At 30.0% G+C, this 19,509-nt stretch overlaps 1 protein-coding gene across 2 annotated transcripts in view; it reads left to right on the top strand.

Moving 5' to 3' along the window:
* The window catches only part of LOC111678555 (protein aubergine), an 87,597-nt gene that overhangs the window by 43,496 nt on the left and 24,592 nt on the right, over positions 1–19,509 (top strand). For both annotated transcript variants that reach the window (XM_023439947.2, XM_023439946.2), the window contains 2 exons: positions 15,193–15,385; positions 15,455–15,582. In XM_023439947.2, coding sequence (XP_023295715.2) covers positions 15,193–15,385; positions 15,455–15,582 — 321 coding nt within the window. The remainder of the gene's footprint in view (positions 1–15,192; positions 15,386–15,454; positions 15,583–19,509) is intronic.

Raw genomic sequence — 19,509 nt, 5'->3', positions numbered from 1 at the left:
AATCCTGTCACTATGGTAAACAAGCCCTTGAGTGGTACAAGAACAATAATGTGGGTATTTGTACCAAGAGAGGCAAATCCTCCAAACTGCCCGGAGCTAAGGCCAGTGGAGAGATATTGGGCTCTTGTTAAAAGAGAATTGAAGAGTACAAAAAAGGTGTCCAAAAGTGTGGTAGATTTTAAACGGAGATGGACTACATGTTCGAGCAAAGTGACAGAAAGCACTATAAAAACGTTAATGGAAGGGTTTCCGAAAAGGGTTCAAAATTTCATCACTAGTGATTAAAACTATAAAAATATTTTTTTTTGTAAATTGTAATAATAATTTGAATCAAATAAAAAAAAAAATAAAGCTGTAAGTTTAGCGGTTTCTTTTTTATAAACATATATGTATGTTAAGAATTTTTCGATCTCACTCCTTATTTTATAAAAAATCAGAACATTATCGCGCGATAATAATAATTAGGGTTGATCTTTCATTATTACTTTTTTTTAATATTTTATAAAAAATCAGAACATTATCGCGCGATATTTTTTACATAAAATACAACAACTATTATTACATAAAATATTTTTTTATTAAATCGCGCGATTTAAAAAAAATATTTTATGTAATAATATTTGTTGTATTTTCATAAAATTATTATATCTGAAATTTTATAAATATATTAGCATATATTTGAGGTGGGGTGTCATAATGTCCATTGACGTTATGACACACCAAAAAGTTTCATAGTGTCCATGGACGTTATGACAATTTTTAAAAGTGTTTTAATGTCCATTGACAATGTATCACTTTTGAAACAGAACTGTATTTGAGAATTTGTAAAGAATTTAAGAAAGGGACACACTTACCCCCAAAGGAATTTATCCTAAATTTGGTGTTGTTGCATTTTAGTTTCCATATAAAAAGTATTTCTGATAGCCGGCCTTCGGCCGGGCGCAGGGGTTTTAAACTCTGGGGTATTTCGAATACCGGCTTCGCTAAAATTAAACCTTTTTTGATAATGGACTCTTTGAAATCCATGGACTTTACATTGCTTATATGCATTGCACAGTGGGGCAGAATGGAAATTTTTTGTAAATAAATCTGGCATTTCTAAACGGCTGATCCGATCGGGATAAAATTTGGCGTGAGCGTAGCCAAGGAGTATTCGAGTTTAAGTTTTGAAGATGAACGCCGCAGATGCCCCAGGGACGGAGCTGTGGCGGCTCAAAATAGGGTACCTACGACATGAAAATTTTTAAACTCGTGCCATTTTTTTGTTTTTCACCAAATACAAAGATTTCGTATTTTCTGAAAGCACTCGACGAGATCTTGAAAAAACTTGCTACAAAAAAACATACTACTTATCTCTTATAATATCCGATATAGGCATTTAAAAATTTTGTGATACAAAATTTACCATACCTTGGTCCGCCTTGTTAGTTAGACAACAAAATTTCCAATAATATACAAAAATTTAAGATCAATATCATTTACAGATCCAAAAATATACGTTTTTTAATTTAAAAATTCCAAAAATTTTAGATTTTTGCCGTTTTTTTTGCCCAAAATGTGTTGTAACTCTTTTTATTAATAAAATAAAATTTTCTTTAAGAACATATAATAATTTTATAATTTTCTAAAAGGTATCTTTACGCAGAACGCTTTGACGTAAAAAACTTGTCCTATTTTTTGAAAATGTTGCCACTGCGTCCTTCCGAATATGACCTATTTTTTATCAAAACTTCAACTTTGGGCGACATGTTCTAAAATCCCAAAGCTGGGATCAGAAAATTGAAAGCAGTTTTGGAAACCCCAATATGTTTTCTATTTACTCCAAAAGTATTTTCCAGCCCTGAAAGAAATGTGACCCTATGGGCAAAAATGTAAAAAATACCATTTTTGGGATTTTCGTTCCTATTTTTGGGAAATGCGGGATGCCCTTTGACCTTTTCAATTTTTTTTGCATTTTCTTATTTGAAATGACAAATTTAACAAGCGTTGAAGATTTCATTGAGTTTTGTTCATAAATAAAGATTTTGTCATATATTACATATTTGTTAAATTTCTAAAACTATGATTTATATCAAAATTTTAATAGGGTCGCAGATAGCTACAACAATTTAGTCCATATTTATCCCTTAATATCTTTTTTTAGTTTTCAGAAATTTATAATTATTTTTTACCTAAATTTTTTCGACAGATCATTTCGTTCTGTTTCGTTTATGATCATGTAGGTAAAAATATACAGGTAATGATAATTTCGATTCATTCACTAAAAAGAAATATCAATGACTGAATTACAGGTTATAGTAATATAGTCCTAAATGTTAATAGGTAGACAGTTCATAATTTTTTACTTTGGAATACCTGTATCGGAAATGACAAGAATTGGTATATAAGTAAACTTCTCAGATTTTAAGTACCATATTTAATAAATCTACAATAAGATTACATTAAAGTACGAAGAGTTTGTTCCGTTTTATGGAGTGTTCTTCCAAAAGGGCCAGAAAGAATGAAGACATTTCCAGTTATATTAAAAACTACATATAGTAGAAAAAGACAAAACAGGCATATCAAAAATTGAAAACTTTTTAAAACTTTTTGATGTTAAAAAGTAAGTCTGGGGATGGAAATCAAAAGAATTTCGATTAAAATTTTGTAGTTGGATGGAAACTAAACGGAAATCTCAACTTATATCAAAATTTTAATAGGGTCGCAGATAGCTACAACAATTTAGTCCATATTTATCCCTTAATATCTTTTTTTAGTTAGATATGGAAATTCTCGGCCCTTTAAAAAAAATTTCAAGCCAATATCTCAATTACATTCAAAAATATGTTCATTTAAACCTGTATCCTTTAATTTCATATTTTTCATATTTTAGTATTAAATCTTATATTTACCTATTTTCTATTTGTTTGCTTATCCTTATAATTGAAAGGTCCTATTATGCTTAAATTTTCAGAAATTTATAACTTTTTTACCAAAATTTTTTCGACAGATCATTTCGTTCTGTTTCGTTTATGATCATGTAGGTAAAAATATACAGGTAATGATAATTTCGTAATTTTTTACTTTGGAATACCTGTATCGGAAATGACAAGAATTGGTATATAAGCATCATTAACTGCCTCAAGAATTGTGTCAGACTTTTCAGAAGACCATCTAAGGAAAATTCATAACTGTGATGTTGTCTTAATGTGTAAGTGGGGATGTGACGGTTTATCAGCACTTCCAGAATACAAACAAGCTTGTGGAAGTCGGACATTAGCAGACTATAAAAGTGTATTTATGTCATCATTAGTGCCATTACGAATTCGTTCATATTCCCTTAATCAATCATCGTCAAGCATCGGAAATTCATTTGAAGATATATGTATCAATACAACTCCGGGTTCAAAAAATTTTTGTAGACCCATTGGATTTGAATATATAAAAGAGTCAAAGAAAACAACAAAAGATTTAGTGGAATATTTAAAAGATGAAATAAATGCACTGGAGCCCATTTGCATAAAAATAAAGGAATTCTCTATTAACGTATCATATCAGCTAAGCTTAACAATGATTGATGGAAAGGTCAGCAATGCCATAATAGAAACTTCTTCCTTCTAAAGATGCTCAATATGTAATGAGAAAAAGTCGCAATTCTCAAATATAAACAAAAGCAGAAGTATTAATGAAGAAGTCCTGTCTTTCGGAATTTCACCACTTCATGCCAGAAATACGATTTTTGGATTACTTTTTACACATAGCATACGACCTCAAATATAGAAGTGTGCCAGAGAATCTTACTAAATCAACAAAAAATAATGAAGAATTGAAAGAACTGAGAGCTGCGGAAAAAAGCAGAATCCAAGAAGAATTTAAAGTTCAGATGAGATTAAACATCGACAAACCACTTCCAAGTTGCGGTAGTACAAATGACAGTAATACGGCAAGAAGGTTTTTTCGTGATTTTGAAATTACTTCAAAAATAACTGGAATCGACAAGGAGTTGCTTCGAAGAGTTAACACTATTTTAATGGCACTGAATAGTAAACATAAAATTAATTGAAATCGATTTGAGGATTATACATCTGAAATTTCTAAATTAAGGAGTGAGATCGAAAAATTCTTAACACACGTTTTTCATTACATTTTTCAACCAAAGTATTATTTGATTTTTTTGATCAAGTTACCTTTGAAAAACATGTTAGTTATTATGTCTAATGTCAATTATATTAATTTTTTTGTTAATCTGATTAAAATGAGTGACCAGAAAAAAGTGCGTACTGAAATTATTAAATATTTTCAACTAAACCCAACTTGGTCTTACAAAAAGTTGGCCAAACATACAAAGGTCTGCCGTCAAACTGTTTCCAATGTTATTAAACAGTACCGGGAGAACTTGTCAGTTGATAGAAAACCTGGTTCAGGTAGAAGGAATGGTCCACATGATGTTTCTAAAGCCAAAAAAATAGAACGCATTTTTAAAAGAGCTCCCAACACATCCGGTAGGAAAGCAGCTGGGTTAGCTCAGTGCTCGGACTATTTGGTACGAAAAGTTAAAGCAAATGCAGGTTTAAAAACAAACAAGGCTCAAAAAGTTCCTGACAGGAACGCTGCTAAAAATTTAGAGGCCAAAAACAGAGCACGGAAATTGAAGTCAAGTTTTATAAAAAATATTCTTGCTGCATAATGGATAACGAAACGTATGTTCTGGCAGATTTTTCGCAACTTCCAGGTCAAAAGTTTTATGTTGCTGATGCTCGAGGGAATGTTGAAGAAAAGTTTAGGACCCAAAAGCAGACAAAATTTCCCAGAAAGTTCTTGGTATGGCAAGCAATATGCAGTTGCGGCAAAAGAAGCCAATCATTTGTTACAACGGGCTCTATAAATACCGAAATTTACATCAAGGAATGTTTACAAAAAAGGCTGCTTCATTCATAAGACTTCATAATGTGTCCACTTATTTTTGGCCTGACTTGGCATCCTGTCACTATGGTAAACAAGCCCTTGAGTGGTACAAGAACAATAATGTGGTATTTGTACCAAGAGAGGCAAATCTTCCAAACTGCACGGAGCTAAGGCCAGTGGAGAGATATTGGGCTCTTGTTAAAAAGAAAAGAGTACAAAAAAGGTGTCCAAAAGTGTGGTAGATTTTAAACGGAGATGGACTACATGTTCGAGCAAAGTGACAGAAAGCACTATAAAAACGTTAATGCAAGGGTTTCCGAAAAGGGTTCAAAATTTCATCACTAGTGATTAAAACTATAAAAATAATTTTTTTTTTGTAAATTGTAATAATAATTTGAATCAAATAAAAAAAATAAAGCTGTAAGTTTAGTGGTTTCTTTTTTATAAACATATATGTATGTTAATAATTTTTCGATCTCACTCCTTACTTGTATCTCTGTATCCATGGAGGGAACTAACACCAACAGTACAGAAAAGTATTGTGTCATGGTCAATTAATAATTGAATCGAATATTCTTCCACTTGGAGAGTTAACAGAATAAGCCCAGGTAGCGAGGAATCGAGATTTTAAGCATGTTCAACTTTTCAGCTCAAGAAAATGCTCCAGGCAATCACAGAATGAAGATATTTTTAATAGTTTACTTCTATCTTCTGATCCTGTTCTTTCAACTATGCGAAAAAGATGGATTTGTTATGAAACTCTATCATCTCAAAACGAGGAAGATTTAAAGGACTTATTTACCTTCTGGATATGTATATAGATATGACAGATTATTTTATAGAAAATAAGTAGTGTTAGGAATTAACTATATAAGTAGGTTGTAACAATTAATTGTATTATGTTTAAGATAAACAGTTCGAATAAAAAAAGCTATTATACTAACTGATGAAATTGTATTAAATTGTGTTTTATATTTCGGTGGGCGGGGAAAGGTGGTTTGTGTGGGGTGATTTAGGTGTTGTTGTGCGTGGCTCATAATAAAATTATATTTTTTTTATTGTATATACAATGTTATAGTCTTTAATAAAATAATTAACTAAATAATTTTTAAAAATTGTCCAAATATTTTATTCAACACCAAATGTATGTTCTGTCATACTTAATACTAAAATATGAAAAAGATGAAATTAAAGGACACAGGTTTAAATGAACATATTTTTGAATGTAATTGAGATATTGGCTTGAAATTTTTTGTAAAGGGTCGAGAATTTCCATATCTAACTAAAAAAAGATATTAAGGGATAAATATGGACTAAATTGTTGTAGCTATCTGCGACCCTATTAAAATTTTGATATAAATCATAGTTTTAGAAATTTAACAAATATGTAATATATGACAAAATCTTTATTTATGAACAAAACTCAATGAAATCTTCAACGCTTGTTAAATTTGTCATTTCAAATAAGAAAATTAAAAAGGTCAAAGGACATCCCGCAATTCCCAAAAATAGGAATGAAAATCCCAAAAATGGGATTTTTTACATTTTTGCCCATAGGGTCCACATATCTTTCAGGGCTGGGAAAATACTTTTGGAGTAAATGGAAAACATATTGAGGTTTCCAAAACTGCTTTCAGTTTTCTGATCCCAGCTTTGGGATTTTAGAACATGTCGCCCAAAGTTGAAGTTTTGATAAAAAATAGGTCATATTCGGAAGGACGCAGTGGCAACATTTTCAACAAATAGGACAAGTTTTTTACGCCAAAGCGTTCTGCGTAAAGATACATTTTAGAAAACTATAAAATTGTTATATGTTCTTAAAGAAAATTTTATTTTATTAATAAAAGAGTTAAGACACATTTTGGGCAAAAAAAACGGCAAAAATCTAAAATTTTTTGAATTTTTAAATTAAAAAACGTATATTTTTGGATCTGTAAATGATATTGATCTGAAATTTTTTGTATATTATTGGAAATTTTGTTGTGGAATTGCGGGATGCCCTTTGACCTTTTCAATTTTTTTTCTTATTTGAAATGACAAATTTCACAAGCGTTGAAAAATTTCATTGAGTTTTGTTCATAAATAAAGATTTTGTCATATATTACATATTTGTTTAATTTCTAAAACTATGATTTATATCAAAATTTTAATAGGGTCGCAGATAGCTACAACAATTTAGTCCATATGGAAATTCTCAATTACATTCAAAAATATGTTCATTTAAACCTGTATCCTTTAATTTCATATTTTTCATAATTTAGTATTAAATATGACAGAACATATTTAAATCTTATATTTACCTATTTTCAATTTGTTTGCTTATCCTTATAATTGAAAGGTCCTATTATGCTTAAATTTTCAGAAATTTATAACTATTTTTAACTAAATTTTTTGGACAGAATATTTCTTTCTGTTTCGTTTATGATCATGTAGGTAAAAAATACAGGTAAAGATAATTTCGATTCATTCACTAATAAGAAATATCAATGATTGAATTACAGGTTATATTAATAGGTAGAAAATTCGTAATTTTTACTTTGGAATACCTGTATCGGAAATGACAAGAATTGGTCTATTTGGAATATTTAATAAATCTACAATGAAGATTACATTAAAGTACAAAGAGTTGTGTGTTCCGTTTGATGGAGTGTATCTTCAAAAGGGCCAGAAAGAATTGAAGACATTTCAAATTATATAAAAACTACATAAAGTAGAAAAGTAGACAAAACAGGCATATCAAAAATTGAAAACATTTCAAAACTTTTTGATGTAAAAAGTAAGTCTGTGGATGGAAATCAAAAGATATTTCTATTAAAATTTTGTAGTTGGATGGAAACTACTACGGCAATCTCAACTTACAACACATCAAGTCATACAAAGACTTATGTTCAAGGTCAAAAAAAAGAGGGTCACACAAAAACTTTTTTCAATCTCAAATGAGGAAATTGCTGATACATTTAACGAAATGCTGAAAAAGGAAAAGCAACCTATGGATGCCGTACATATTGCAACTATTCTTTCTAATGCATCACCAAAACGACTTAAGCGAATTGTGGAAAGTATACCAACTCCAACATCACAATCAAATTTTACTGAAGAGGAAGCAATAGCGCTTATGTTGGAACTGGGTCTCAGTCGAAATAAGTACCAAATATTAAGGAAAGCTTTGCATGAAAAAGGACACAATATATTACTATCATACAAGGCGATCCAGGAAAAAAAACTATCCTACCATCACCTATTGCTGTTAATGATGTGGAAGCTTGTATTGATATATCATCTTTGCTCGAAAACACAGCATCAAGACCAACTAAGGAAAATTCATAACTGTGATGTTGTCTTAATTTGTAAGTGGGGATGTGACGGTTTATCAGCACTTCCAGAATACAAACAAGCTTGTGGAAGTCGGACATTAGCAGACTACAAAAGTGTATTTATGTCATCATTAGTGCAATTCGTTCCCTTAATCCATCATCGTCAAGCATCGGAAATTCATTTGAAGATATATGGATCAATACAACTCCGGGTTTGGATTTGAATATATAAAGGAGTCAAAGAAAACAACAGAAGATTTAGTGGAATATTTAAAAGATGAAATAAATGCACTGGAGCCCATTTGCATAAAAATAAAGGAATTCTCTATTAACGTATTATATCAGCTAAGCTTAACAATGATTGATGGTAAGGTCAGCAATGCCATAACAGAAACTTCTTCCTTCTGGAGATGCTCAATATGTAATGAGAAAAAGTCGCAATTCTCAAATATAAACAAAAGCAGAAGTATTAATGAAGAAGTTCTGTCCTTCGAAATTTCACCACTTCATGCCAGAATACGATTTTTGGATTACTTTTTACACATAGCATACGACCTCAACTATAAAATTGTGCCAGAGAATCTTACAAAATCAACAAAAAATAATGAAGAATTGAAAAAACTGAGAGCTGGGATTAAACATCGACAAACCACTTCCAAGTTGCGGTAGTATAAATGACGGTAATACGGCGAGAAGGTTTTTTCGTGATTTTGAAATTACTTCAAAAATAACTGGAATCGACAAGGAGTTGCTTCGAAGAGTTAACACTATTTTAAGGGCACTGAATAGTAAACATAAAATTAATGGAAATCGATTTGAGGAATATACATCTGAAATTTCTAAATTACTTGTATCTCTGTATCCATGGAGGGAACTAACACCAACAGTACACAAAGTATTGTGTCATGGTCAAATAACAATTGAATCGAATATTCTTCCACTTGGAGAGTTAACAGAAGAAGCCCAGGAAGCGAGGAATCGAGATTTTAAGCATGTTCAACTATTCAGCTCAAGAAAATGCTCCAGGCAATCACAGAATGAAGATATTTTTAATAGTTTACTTCTATCTTCTGATCCTGTTCTTTCAACTATGCGAAAAAGATGGATTTGTTATGAAACTCTATCATCTCAAAACAAGGAAGATTTAAAGGACTTATATTACCTCTGGATATGTATACCGATATGACAGATTATTTTATAGAAAATAAGTAGTGTTAGGAATTAACTATATAAGTAGGTTGGAAGAATTAATTGTATTATGTTTAAGATAAACAGTTCAAATAAAAAAGCTATTATAATAACTGATTGTCCAAATATTTTATTCAACACCAAATGTATGTTCTGTCATACTTAATACTAAAATATATAACAAATATGTAATATAAGACAAAATCTTTATTTATGAACAAAACTCAATGAAATTTTCAACGCTTGTTAAATTTGTCATTTCAAATAAGAAAATGCATTGAATTAAAAAGGTCAAAGGGCATCCCGCAATTTCCAAAAATAGGAATGAAAATCCCAAAAATATACAAAAAATTTCAATATCATGTACAGATCCAAAAATATACGTTTTTTAATTTAAAAATTCAAAAAATTTTAGATTTTTGCCGTTTTTTTGCCCAAAATGTGTCTTAACTCTTTTATTAATAAAATAAAATTTTCTTTAAGAACATATAACAATTTTATAGTTTTCTAAAAGGTATCTTTACGCAGAACGCTTTGGCGTAAAAAACTTGTCCTATTTTTGAAAATGTTGCCACTGCGTCCTTCCGAATATGACCTATTTTTTATCAAAACTTCAACTTTGGGCGACATGTTCTAAAATCCCAAAGCTGGGATCAGAAATCTGAAAGCAGTTTTGAAACCTCAATATGTTTTCTATTTACTCCAAAAGTATTTTCCCAGCCCTGAAAGAAATGTGGACCCTATGGGCAAAAATGTAAAAAATACCATTTTTGGGATTTTCATTACTATTTTTGGGAATTGCGGGATGCCCTTTGACCTTTTCAATTTTTTTTCTTATTTGAAATGACAAATTTCACAAGCGTTGAAAAATTTCATTGAGTTTTGTTCATAAATAAAGATTTTGTCATATATTACATATTTGTTTAATTTCTAAAAACAATGATTTATAATAAAATTTTAATAGGGTCGCAGATAGCTACAACAATTTAGTCCATATTTATCCCTTAATATCATTTTTTAGTTAGATATGGAAATTCTCAATTCTTTACAAAAATTTTCAAGCCAATATCTCAATTACATTCAAAAATATGTTCATTTAAACCTGTATCCTTTAATTTCATATTTTTCATATTTTAGTATTAAATATGACAGAACATGTTTAAATATTATATTTACCTATTTTCTATTTGTTTGCTTATCCTTATAATTGAAAGGTCCTATTATGCTTAAATTTTCAGAAATTTATAACTATTTTTTACCTAAATTTTTTCGACAGATCATTTCGTTTCTTTTCGTTTATGATCATGTAGGTAAAAATATACAGGTAATGATAATTTCGATTCATTCCCTAATAAGAAATATCAATGACTGAATTACAGGTTATAGTAATATAGTCCAAAATGTTAATAGGTAGACAGTTCGTAATTTTTTACTTTGGAATACCTGTATCGGAAATGACAAGAATTGGTATATAAGCATCATTAACAGCATCAAGAATTGTGTCAGACTTTTCAGAAGACCATCTAAGGAAAATTCATAACTGTGATGTTGTCTTAATGTGTAAGTGGGGATGTGACGGTTTATCAGCACTTCCAGAATACAAACAAGCTTGTGGAAGTCGGACATTAGCAGACTACAAAAGTGTATTTATGTCATCATTAGTGCCATTACGAATTCGTTCATATTCCCTTAATCCATCATCGTCAAGCATCGGAAATTCATTTGAAGATATATGTATGTATCAATACAACTTCGGGTTCAAAAAATTTTTGTAGACCCATTGGATTTGAATATATAAAGGAGTCAAAGAAAACAACAAAAGATTTAGTGGAATATTTAAAAGATGAAATAAATGCACTGGAGCCCATTTGCATAAAAATAAAGGAATTCTCTATTAACGTATCATATCAGCTAAGCTTAACAATGATTGATGGAAAGGTCAGCAATGCCATAACAGAAACTTCTTCCTTCTGGAGATGCTCAATATGTAATGAGAAAATGTCGCAATTCTCAAATATAAACAAAAGCAGAAGTATTAATGAAGAAGTCCTGTCTTTCGGAATTTCACCACTTCATGCCAGAATACGATTTTTGGATTACTTTTTACACATAGCATACGACCTCAAATATAGAAGTGTGCCAGAGAATCTTACTAAATCAACAAAAAATAATGAGAGAATTGAAAGAACTGAGAGCTGCGGAAAAAAGCAGAATCCAAGAAGAATTTAAAGTTCAGATGAGATTAAACATCGACAAACCACTTCCAAGTTGCGGTAGTACAAATGACAGTAATACGGCAAGAAGGTTTTTTCGTGATTTTGAAATTACTTCAAAAATAACTGGAATCGACAAGGAGTTGCTTCGAAGAGTTAACACTATTTTAATGGCACTGAATAGTAAACATAAAATTAATTGAAATCGATTTGAGGATTATACATCTGAAAATTTCTAAATTAAGGAGTGAGATCGAAAAATTCTTAACACACGTTTTTCATTACATTTTTCAACCAAAGTTATTTGATTTTTTTTTATCAAGTTACCTTTGAAAAACATGTTAGTTATTATGTCTAATGTCAATTATATTAATTTTTTTGTTAATCTGATTAAAATGAGTGACCAGAAAAAAAGTGCGTACTGAAATTATTAAATATTTTCAACTAAACCCAACTTGGTCTTACAAAAAGTTGGCCAAACATACAAAGGTCTGCCGTCAAACTGTTTCCAATGTTATTAAACAGTACCGGGAGAACTTGTCAGTTGATAGAAAACCTGGTTCAGGTAGAAGGAATGGTCCACATGATGTTTCTAAAGCCAAAAAAAATAGAACGCATTTTTAAAAGAGCTCCCAACACATCCGGTAGGAAAGCAGCTGGGTTAGCTCAGTGCTCGGATACTTTTTGGTACGAAAAGTTAAAGCAAATGCAGGTTTAAAAACAAACAAGGCTCAAAAAGTTCCTGACAGGAACGCTGCTAAAAATTTAGAGGCCAAAAACAGAGCACGGAAATTGAAGTCAAGTTTTATAAAAAAATATTCTTGCAGCATAATGGATGACGAAACGTATGTTCTGGCAGATTTTTCGCAACTTCCAGGTCAAAAGTTTTATGTTGCTGATGCTCGAGGGAATGTTGAAGAAAAGTTTAGGACCCAAAAGCAGACAAAATTTCCCAGAAAGTTCTTGGTATGGCAAGCAATATGTAGTTGCGGCAAAAGAAGCCAATCATTTGTTACAGCGGGCTCTATAAATAAAGAAATTAACATCAAGGAATGTTTACAAAAAAGGCTGCTTCCATTCATAAGACTTCATAATGTGTTCACTTATTTTTGGCCTGACTTGGCATCCTGTCACTATGGTAAACAAGCCCTTGAGTGGTACAAGAACAATAATGTGGTATTTGTACCAAGAGAGGCAAATCCTCCAAACTGCCCGGAGCTAAGGCCAGTGGAGAGATATTGGGCTCTTGTTAAAAGAGAATTGAAGAGTACAAAAAAGGTGTCCAAAAGTGTGGTAGATTTTAAACGGAGATGGACTACATGTTCGAGCAAAGTGACAGAAAGCACTATAAAAACGTTAATGGAAGGGTTTCCGAAAAGGGTTCAAAATTTCATCACTAGTGATTAAAACTATAAAAATATTTTTTTTTGTAAATTGTAATAATAATTTGAATCAAATAAAAAAAAATAAAGCTGTAAGTTTAGTGGTTTCTTTTTTATAAACATATATGTATGTTAAGAATTTTTCGATCTCACTCCTTAGAGTCCGGATTAGACGAGAACACATCAAAGGGAATTTTTTTACATTTTTAATTTTTCGTTCTTTATAAGGTATTTTTTTAAATTTCTATAACATTGAACCTGGAAACGTGAAATTAAGTATGTAGAGTTATTAAGTGAGAACCCATAAAATTGGACTTTTTGGTACCTTACCGTTTTGCAATTGGTATTTTTTATTTATTATTATTTTTTAATAAACTTCGTTTTTTAACACATCATGGTGGAGGGTATATAAGATTCGGCACAGCCGAATATAAAACTTTTACTTGTTATATTAAATATTGAATTTTTTATATTATTTAAACATTTTATTATTGTTGACTTTTTTGGTGATACGTTGTTATGCATTAAGAAACCAAATTTAATAACATATTTTGTATGCAAAATTAATTTGTTAAATTCTCTAGACAATCCTTAGCTTTGATATCACGCTTTTTAAAACTTTAAAAATTCACATTTACTTAAATTAATTTAGCTTTATTTAAAAATAGTCCATAAAATTAGCTAACAAAAGTACACGAATTTTTTCTGTATTTCATATTTGACTATATTATACGAAACACAAAAATTAGAATCGAATGTTTTTTTGCTAAAAATTGTTTTAAGGGGTAACTATCAACCGAATGGATATATTTTTGGACCATTTGGTCCACAATTTTGTGGTATTTGTAACATGTTTTCATATAATATCATTAAAAATTACGATTTTTGACCATATTTGCCATTTTTTCTCTTTTTCCAGAGATAAAACCAAAATTTAATATTGGGATTTAATAGATTCCTTCAGGTATCTAATAATAAATAATCTTTGTTATAAGGATTTGTTTTTAAACATTCCATGATATATTTTTGGTATCGTTCTTCTGTTTCTAATTGAATTATCTGGATCTTAAGTCCCTTTTCGTACCACTAGGATCGATATTTTCAGACAAATTTGGCTAGTATATATAATTGTAGATATTAGGATTAATATATTTAAAATTTTCAAGACATCGTAGCGGTGTACAACTCAAAACATGCCTTAACAAAACGTCATCCTATACACTAGGTTTTAGTTTTTACTACTCATAACACGATTATGTTGCCCATTACAACAACGCTGTATGTAAGAAATTTTGGGCTTATTTTGATCATAGTAGATAATATTTAAACAGATATCAATATTTTTGAGTTAGACCATAATGATATGGTGACATTCAGGCTAGAGGCCATTGGTAAAAAAAAAGAATGATTCCACTATATTGAATGGCTTTTCTTCGAGGCATGCTTTGGAGTTATAAACTAAAATGTGTAACAGCTGATATCTGAAACAATATATATAGAAGACAAGTTTCCCCAAAAATTTTTAACCCTAGTATTATAAAAGAATTAGCGATAGAAGAATGATTAAAATAATATATCTTGGAACGTTTAAATACAGATTATTGTAATAAAAAATATTATTTTTGGACACCCCAAGGGGTATATTAAATCCCAATAACAAATTTTGGTTTTATCTCGGAAAAAAGGAGAAAAAAATACAAATATTGCCAAAAATAGCCATTTTAATGATATTACATAAAAATATGGTATAAATGCCCCAAAATTGTGGACCAAATGGTCCAAAAATATATCCATTTGGTTGATAGTTACCCCTTAAAACAATTTTTAGCAAAAAAACATTCTATTCTAATTTTTGTGTTTCGTATATATAGTCAAATATGAAATACTTTTTTGAGGTAATGTTATGGACTATTTTTAAATAAAGCTAAATTAATTTAAGTTAATGTGAATTTTTAAAGTTTTAAAAAGCGTGATTTCAGAGCTAAGGATTGTCTGGAGAATTTAACAAATTAATTTATTTATTTATTTTGCATACAAAAAATGTTATTTAATTTGGTTTCTTTTCAGATTATACCTAAATTCGAATACTTACACAGAAAAAATGGTACTTGAGTAACTCTTCTTAAATGCCTAGTCATATAATGTTTCTACAACTGAAGAATACAAATTTAATAAATACGTATTATTTATTTATATTTGTTTCAACTACAGATTAACTTAGATAGTTACAGAATGGAACTTTGGCCTGGATATCAGACTTCAATTAGACAGCATGAAAGAGACATATTACTATGCGCAGAAATTACCCACAAAGTAATGCGTACACAGACACTTTACGAAATTCTAACTGAATGTTCGCGAGATTTTCAAGATTTCCAAACAGGTTTTAAACAGCAAGTTGTTGGTATGTTTATTAAATAAAATCTAAAATTTTTTTACTACGATTATCGCATAATTTTATTTTTCTTAAAAGGAACTGTTGTTCTTACTGACTACAACAATAAAACATATCGAGTGGATGATGTTGACTTTAAAGCATCGCCAATGTCAAAATTTGGTACCAAGGAGGGTGAAATTTCTTATATCGAGTACTATAAAAAGGTTAGTATTTTCTTATTACATTTATAAACAATTTATCAAATAATCCATGTTTTTGATTTATTGCTCTGAGATCAGTGCCCAATTTACAGAATACGATTTTATATTTAAGATTTCGATAGATATCCTATGCCGTAATTTCGGCTTAGTATTTTCAATCGCTAATAGGGAACTGATGATCAGTAGATGTATACCAAGATGAAATGCTGTTCCTCAGGACACTATAATGTACATATATTGCAGATACAAGAGCTTGAAAATAATTCAAGTTTAATTTTACTAAAAAAAATTGCAACAAATTTTTTTGTAATAAACACGAACATTTCGTGTATAATATAAAATATTAGTTTTCACTCTTGGTAGTGTATTTAATACCCTATTATATTTACACCGATTTTTTATAGAAAGCGTGAGCACCCTTTTGTTATATATCCGTCCATGTAAACCTTGTAATCAAACTACAGGTCGCAATTTTGAAGATAATTCAATGATCCCCCATCGAAATTTTACTTACATATCCACAGTTTTATTAAACAAGGCTTAAGTATATCTGAGGCAAGGTACAATTCAACTTTATGCATTATTATGGAAACAAAATCACATTTTTTTCTTATACTGGTGTAGGGTATTATATGGTCGGCCTCGCCCGACTATAACATTTTACTTGTTTACTTGCAAAAAAATTAGTTGATTCACCTGTATAAGGTTTTCGGGAACTTTTTTTTTTTTTTGCAAGAAAAAAATTTAAAATGGTGGTCAACGTTTTTAAAAAATTGAATAAATGGAATTGTTAATAAATAGGTTTTGTATATCTTGTCACTGATTACAAATGCAATTACAGATTTTCAAAACAAAATAAACTGAACTCAAGATGGCGGATAAAACATAACCCAAAATGTCAAATTAGTTTCTTAAAAGTATTTAAATCAGCGTTTAAATATGCAGCAATAGCACACGATTTTTTTGTACAATTATGCTATAAATATAAAACTAAGGCTATAAAATAACTTTAAGGTTTATTTTTATAAAATTCTTATTAATTATTTTTCATCACTTGTTTACATTGCTCAACTTGCATTTCTTGCTCAAGTTTAAATTATCTCTTGGGCGCATAAACTAGCACACAAAATTCTTCTTCCGAATTGATTATTTTCATTGTGTTTTCTTATATCTATCACATATGTAGGTTTAATTGGCAAATAACACTAATAATATAATAAGTAGCGAAACTGATTACCAGAAAACGGCAAATATGCTCTAAACAAAGAGTTTAAAGCGCTTAAAATATAAAAAAACTCCAAATATACTCTTAAATTTTTAAAAGTATGCTCTAAAAAATGTTCTGTTTATTTTTTAACATTGAAAAGCTCAACAAGACCGAAAAGTAATGAATTATTAAATTTGTATGTCATATTTCATGCTACAAGATTTTGATATTTGATTCATCTCATCTCAGTTTAAAGAACTATTTTAATAGAATTCAGTTTTACGTCTAAATAACCATTTTATGCTCCTAAAACAAATTTCAAACTATTATCATTAATAGCATGATGTAATAAGCAAGGTGAGAGCGTTTAGGCAACAAACACAATATTTTTTTCTTTGTTTAGAGTATGGGTTTTGTCAAAATGAAATTTCTAAAATTGAAAAATTATAAATATTGGAAAGAAAATTTTTTGTATATTTCACAATATTACATATACCACCGTCGTTGCATTTAAATTTTATTTGCAGCAGAACTACTTCTTATTGGTGCTTCATCTGATATTCTTCATCTGGAACCCTTTTATCAGCATTTTCATTCATAATTTTTGATTTGATTTTTTTTCGTTTGAAAACACAAAATTTAATTTTTATGTTAGAATAAAAATAAATAAATTATTTTTGACAAAACCCAGGCACTTTTAGAATAAACAAATAAAAATCAGCTGCCTTGATGATTTCACCTTACTTAGTGCAGCCTGATTAATAGCTTCTTAAACGATTAAAAAGGATTGGTCTCATGAAATCCAAGCTTTACAAACCAAAATGAAAAATTTTAAAGAAATTAAAAAATACAAATTATTTTTAATTTAAAAAATAAGATTAAATTAAAAAAAATGTTTTTTTAATATTCAAATATGAAAAAAATTAAAATATGCACTAAAAGAGTAAAATATGCTCTAAAAACTCGAAAATGAGCTTAAATATGCTACAAAAATCAAATCAAATCATGTGGGTAAAATATTCAAAAATATGCTCTAACAAATCTATGCCAAAAATCCTAAATTCCATAAGTCCATACGATGCACCACAAAATACATGCATTTGCATTACAGTCCGACTGAACGAATTTCGTTCGGACCCGAACTTCGGTAAGCTTTAAAGTTCGGCCGAACCCGAACTTTCTTCGGTTTTCAAAGTTCGGTGAACACGAACTTTTTTCTTCAATAAAAAATGCATTTATTATTAAAAAGTAGTGTCCGACCGAACGTTCGAGTTCGGAGTTCGTAAAAAGTGAGGATCGGCCAATGTTCGGTGTTCGAACGCCGAACTTTTTATAAAATCTTTATTTATCATATTTTTACATCATCAAAAAGATTTAAAAATGCTGAAAATTTGTTTACAGAAGTTATTATACATCCAAAACGCTATTTTAACTGTTCGTTTTTTCGGCTGATTTGAAAAACAGTTAACCAGAAATTTTCTAGGTCCTTATTCTCAAACGATCTAGACATATCTGTCAGTTTCTTAAAAGAGTGATAGGACTTAAACTATTGATGCAGATTGATTGGTATTCAAAATGGACAAAATCGGATAACATTTTTACATGGGCTCCATATAAGATTCATAACAAGCTTAAAAATACTAGTATTTTTATGAAATTATACTTAAAAATTTTTATGAACCAAAATTTCATATAAATCGGCAAATTGAAATTTGCGAATTGTGTTAAGTATTGTACGTATATTATCTTTATATTATATATATGTTATTTTTTTAGAAACCGTAATTTTACTAATTCGATAAAATTCACTTTGAGTTCGATACATATTTAAAACTAAATTTTAAGTGTATCTTGCTGCTATTGATGGGACATTTTTTTACATAATTTTATTTTATTTTATGGTTGGGGAGCCATTAGCGATAATTATTTATAAGTGGCATTGAATTGGATTTTCTTTTATATAAGTTTCACATGTAAATATGTATTATATTCAGGTATTTTTGTCTACGTAATATAAGTTATTTTGGTCCAGTGGGACTTTTATATTACAATGAATTTTTAATAAATAAATAAATTTTTGATCACCTTGGATCATAATATGATCATGTATAACAATATTATGATAAATACATAAATGTCATGATGAATTATTTTAATGGTATTTAATCATAATACATATGATATTTTGAAATTGTTACAATAACGATAATATGTTTAGAATACAATCATAACTTTAATCATGATAATCAGCACCGAACCTTATCCCGAAATATTGACTATTATCATGCATCAGTCTTTTAACCGCCACTTATTCTCTTCCCGCGAATTTGGGTTCAACCAACAGCCACTACGTGGATCCCGAAGGAACCTCAAACAACTGACCAGCCAGGACATAGTCCTGCGGGCAACTGGCCACCCGTAGTACCAGATTGTGCGGTGCTCTGGTCAGACCTCTGGCAATCTATGCAAGGACTAAGCCAAGCAGTAGACTGAAATCACCAATTTTTCAATCCCGGTCAGATTGGAGGTATTGGGCCCTCTTTATACCCCGGGAATGCAATAACACCAAGGCGGAGGTCTTCGCCAAGGTAACATGCCCACGGGGGGAACGTGCTCTTGCACAGTGGGGCAGAATGGAAATTTTTTGGAAATAAATCTGGCATTTCTAAACGGCTGATCCGATCGGGATAAAATTTGGCGTGAGCGTAGCCAAGGAGTATTCG

This window comes from Lucilia cuprina, chromosome 2 (genome assembly GCF_022045245.1).
Source record: "Lucilia cuprina isolate Lc7/37 chromosome 2, ASM2204524v1, whole genome shotgun sequence".
Taxonomy (NCBI): domain Eukaryota; kingdom Metazoa; phylum Arthropoda; class Insecta; order Diptera; family Calliphoridae; genus Lucilia; species Lucilia cuprina.
Note: the sequence above shows the minus strand (reverse complement) of the source record. Positions and strands in the feature narration are given on the sequence as shown.